General features: G+C 35.9%; 1 protein-coding gene across 4 annotated transcripts in view; it reads left to right on the top strand.

The window, feature by feature from the left end:
* The window catches only part of cyb561 (cytochrome b561), a 20,410-nt gene extending 16,304 nt beyond the window's left edge, over nt 1-4,106 (top strand). For all 4 annotated transcript variants that reach the window (XM_087809493.1, XM_087809494.1, XM_087809492.1 and 1 more), the window contains one exon: nt 3,385-4,106. In XM_087809493.1, coding sequence (XP_087665619.1) covers nt 3,385-3,738 — 354 coding nt within the window. In that variant the 3' untranslated portion in view covers nt 3,739-4,106. The remainder of the gene's footprint in view (nt 1-3,384) is intronic.
* The last annotated feature ends 961 nt before the right edge of the window (nt 4,107-5,067 follow it).

Raw genomic sequence — 5,067 nt, forward strand, 5'->3', positions numbered from 1 at the left:
TATACACACAGACACTCTCACACATAGTATATTTATATATATACACACACACTCTCACACATAGTGTATTTATATATATACACACACACTCACACATAGTATATTTATATATATACACACACACACTCACACATAGTGTATTTATATATATACACACAGACACTCTCACACATAGTATATTTATATATATACACACACACTCTCACACATAGTGTATTTATATATATACACACACACACTCACACATAGTGTATTTATATATATACACACACACTCTCACACATAGTGTATTTATATATATACACACACACACTCACACATAGTATATTTATATATATACACACACACTCTCACACATAGTGTATTTATATATATACACACACACACTCACACATAGTGTATTTATATATATACACACACACTCACACATAGTGTATTTATATATATACACACACACACTAACACATAGTGTATTTATATATATACACTCACACACTCACACATAGTGTATTTATATATATACACACACACTCTCACACATAGTGTATTTATATATATACACACACACTCTCACACATAGTGTATTTATATATATACACACACACACTCACACATAGTGTATTTATATACACACGCACACACACACACACTCACACATAGTGTATTTATATATATACACACACACTCTCACACATAGTGTATTTATATATATACACACACACACTCACACATAGTGTATTTATATATATACACACACACACTCACACATAGTGTATTTATATATATACACACACACTCTCACACATAGTGTATTTATATATATACACACACACTCTCACACATAGTGTATTTATATATATACACACACACACTCACACATAGTGTATTTATATATATACACACACACTCTCACACATAGTGTATTTATATATATACACACACACACTCACACATAGTGTATTTATATATATACACACACACTCTCACACATAGTGTATTTATATATATACACACACACACTCACACATAGTGTATTTATATATATATACACACACACACACTCACACATAGTGTATTTATATATATACACACACACACTCACACATAGTGTATTTATATATATACACACACACACTCACACATAGTGTATTTATATATATACACACACACTCTCACGCATAGTGTATTTATATATATACACACACACACTCACACATAGTGTATTTATATATATACACACACACTCACACATAGTGTATTTATATATATACACACACACACTCACACATAGTGTATTTATATATATATACACACACACACACTCACACATAGTGTATTTATATATATACACACACACTCTCACACATAGTGTATTTATATATATACACACACACACTCACACATAGTGTATTTATATATATACACACACACACTCACACATAGTGTATTTATATATACACACACACACTCTCACACATAGTGTATTTATATATATACACACACACACACTCACACATAGTGTATTTATATATATACACACACACACACACATATAGTGTATTTATATATACACACACACACTCACACATAGTGTATTTATATATATACACACACACTCACACATAGTGTATTTATATATATACACACACACACTCACACATAGTGTATTTATATATATACACACACACACACTCACACATAGTGTATTTATATATATACACACACACACTCACACATAGTGTATTTATATATATACACACACACACTCACACATAGTGTATTTATATATATACACACACACACTCACACATAGTGTATTTATATATATACACACACACTCACACATAGTGTATTTATATATATACACACACACTCACACATAGTGTATTTATATATATACACACACACTCACACATAGTGTATTTATATATATACACACACACACTCACACATAGTGTATTTATATATATACACACACACACTCACACATAGTGTATTTATATATATACACACACACTCTCACACATAGTGTATTTATATATATACACACACACACTCACACATAGTGTATTTATATATATACACACACACACTCACACATAGTGTATTTATATATATACACACACACACTCACACATAGTGTATTTATATATATATACACACACACTCTCACACATAGTGTATTTATATATATACACACACACACTCACACATAGTGTATTTATATATATACACACACACTCTCACACATAGTATATTTATATATATACACACACACTCTCACACATAGTGTATTTATATATATACACACACACACTCTCACACATAGTGTATTTATATATATACACACACACACTCACACATAGTGTATTTATATATATACACACACACATATATAGTGTATTTATATATACACACACATATATAGTTTATTTATATAGAGACACACACACACTCACACATAGTGTATTTATATATATACACACACACTCTCACACATAGTGTATTTATATATATACACACACACACACACACATAGTGTATTTATATATATACACACACACACTCACACATAGTGTATTTATATATATACACACACACACACACACATAGTGTATTTATATATATACACACACACACACTCACACATAGTGTATTTATATATATACACACACACATATATAGTGTATTTATATATATATACACACACACTCTCACACATAGTGTATTTATATATATACACTCACACATAGTGTATTTATATATATACACACACACACTCACACATAGTGTATTTATATATATATACACACACACATATATAGTGTATTTATATATACACACACATATATAGTGTATTTATATATATATACACACACACTCTCACACATAGTGTATTTATATATATACACACACACACTCACACATAGTGTATTTATATATATACACACACACACTCACACATAGTGTATTTATATATATACACACACACACTCACACATAGTGTATTTATATATATATACACACACACATATATAGTGTATTTATATATATATACACACACACTCTCACACATAGTGTATTTATATATATACACACACACACATATATAGTGTATTTATATATATATACACACACTCTCACACATAGTGTATTTATATATATACACACACACATATATAGTGTATTTATATATATACACACACACACTCACACATAGTGTATTTATATATATACACACACACATATATAGTGTATTTATATATATACACACATATATAGTTTATTTATATAGAGACACACTCACACACACACACACAGTGTATTTATAGATACACTCTCACTCACTCACTAGGCCTCACTGTCTCCCTCTGGTGGTTGCAGTGGGTTCTGGGTCTGCTGTTCTTCCTGGCCCCGGGCGCGTCGCCATGGTTACGGGCCTGGTACGTCCCGCTGCACGTGTTCTCGGGCCTGGTTCTGCTGGTGCTGTCCGTGGGCACGAGCCTGCTGGGCATCACGGAGAAGCTGCTCTTCAGCCTCGGGGAGTCGTACTCGCTGCTCTCGCCCGAGGGCGTCCTCGCCAACCTGCTGGGTCTGCTGCTGCTGAGCTTCGCGCTCCTGCTGGGCTTCATCGTGACCCGGGACCAGTACCGACGCCCCGCCCACCCGGAGGAGGAGCCTCTGGCCGTGCACTTCAAGACCCTGAGCGAGGACCAGGGCGAGCCCGCCTCACCCTGAAGGGCCACGGCTCCGGGGTCAGAACCCAGAGCTAGCGTAGCAGCAGCTAGCATCTCCATTAGCTTGTAGCAGCTAGCGTGACATGCTAACGTCTGTCGCTCGTGTCGATCGTCAGACTCGACTAATCGCTGACAGATCAACTGTAGTTTCATGTTTGTTCTATTGTGTCGTGTGTGTCGTTGTCAATAAAGGTTTGATGGCGTCGAGCAGCTGATCGTGCGACTGTTGTGTCGTTTGTTTCTCTTCAGTGTCTGCGATCAACCCTCGTAACGAACCCGATCATCGTGATCGACTGTTTTTGTCAAGATTCGCTGTTTGATGTTGAGTTTGAGCTCGTTGTGCGTTTGTTGTTGCACTGAAATAAATGAGGTTCGAAGCATCTTTGGATTCATCAATGACTTTGACACTCGTCCGAGGAATTAAACCGACGACACAATCTTCACCAGCAACAGTCGCTCATTTATTAGAAACATAAAAAAAACTACAGAAAACAATCATGTGCAGAACTTTCTGTTGTTGCTAATCCTGTTAGCATGTTAGCTCCTTGTTGCTCATGACAAACAGAAGCTTCTTCTGACGTGACATCATCGAGTGACATCATCAGAAGGTTCTTCTGACGTGACATCAAGTGACATCATCATCAGAAGGTTCTTCTGACGTGACATCATCGAGTGACATCATCATCAGAAGGTTCTTCTGACGTGACATCATCGAGTGACATCATCATCAGAAGGTTCTTCTGACGTGACATCATCGAGTGACATCATCATCAGAAGGTTCTTCTGACGTGACATCATCGAGTGACATCATCATCAGAAGGTTCTTCTGACGTGACATCATCGAGTGACATCATCGTCAGAAGGTTCTTCTGACGTGACATCATCGAGTGACATCATCATCAGAAGGTTCTTCTGACGTGACATCATCGTTAGAAGGTTCTTCTGACGTGACATCATCGAGTGACATCATCATCAGAAGGTTCTTCTGACGTGACATCATCGTTAGAAGGTTCTTCTGACGTGACATCATCGAGTGACATCATCATCAGAAGGTTCTTCTGACGTGACATCATCGTTAGAAGGTTCTTCTGACGTGACATCATCGAGTGACATCATCATCAGAAGGTTCTTCTGACGTGACATCATCGTTAGAAGGTTCTTCTGACGTGACATCATCGAGTGACATCATCATCAGAAGGTTCTTCTGACGTGACATCATCGAGTGACATCATCATCAGAAGGTTCTTCTGACGTGACATCATCGAGTGACATCATCATCAGAAGGTTCTTCTGACGTGACATCATCGAGTGACATCATCATCAGAAGGTT

The sequence above is a fragment of the Callionymus lyra genome, chromosome 15, assembly GCF_982586985.1.
Source record: "Callionymus lyra chromosome 15, fCalLyr1.hap1.1, whole genome shotgun sequence".
In the NCBI taxonomy this organism is placed as follows: Eukaryota; Metazoa; Chordata; class Actinopteri; order Syngnathiformes; family Callionymidae; genus Callionymus; species Callionymus lyra.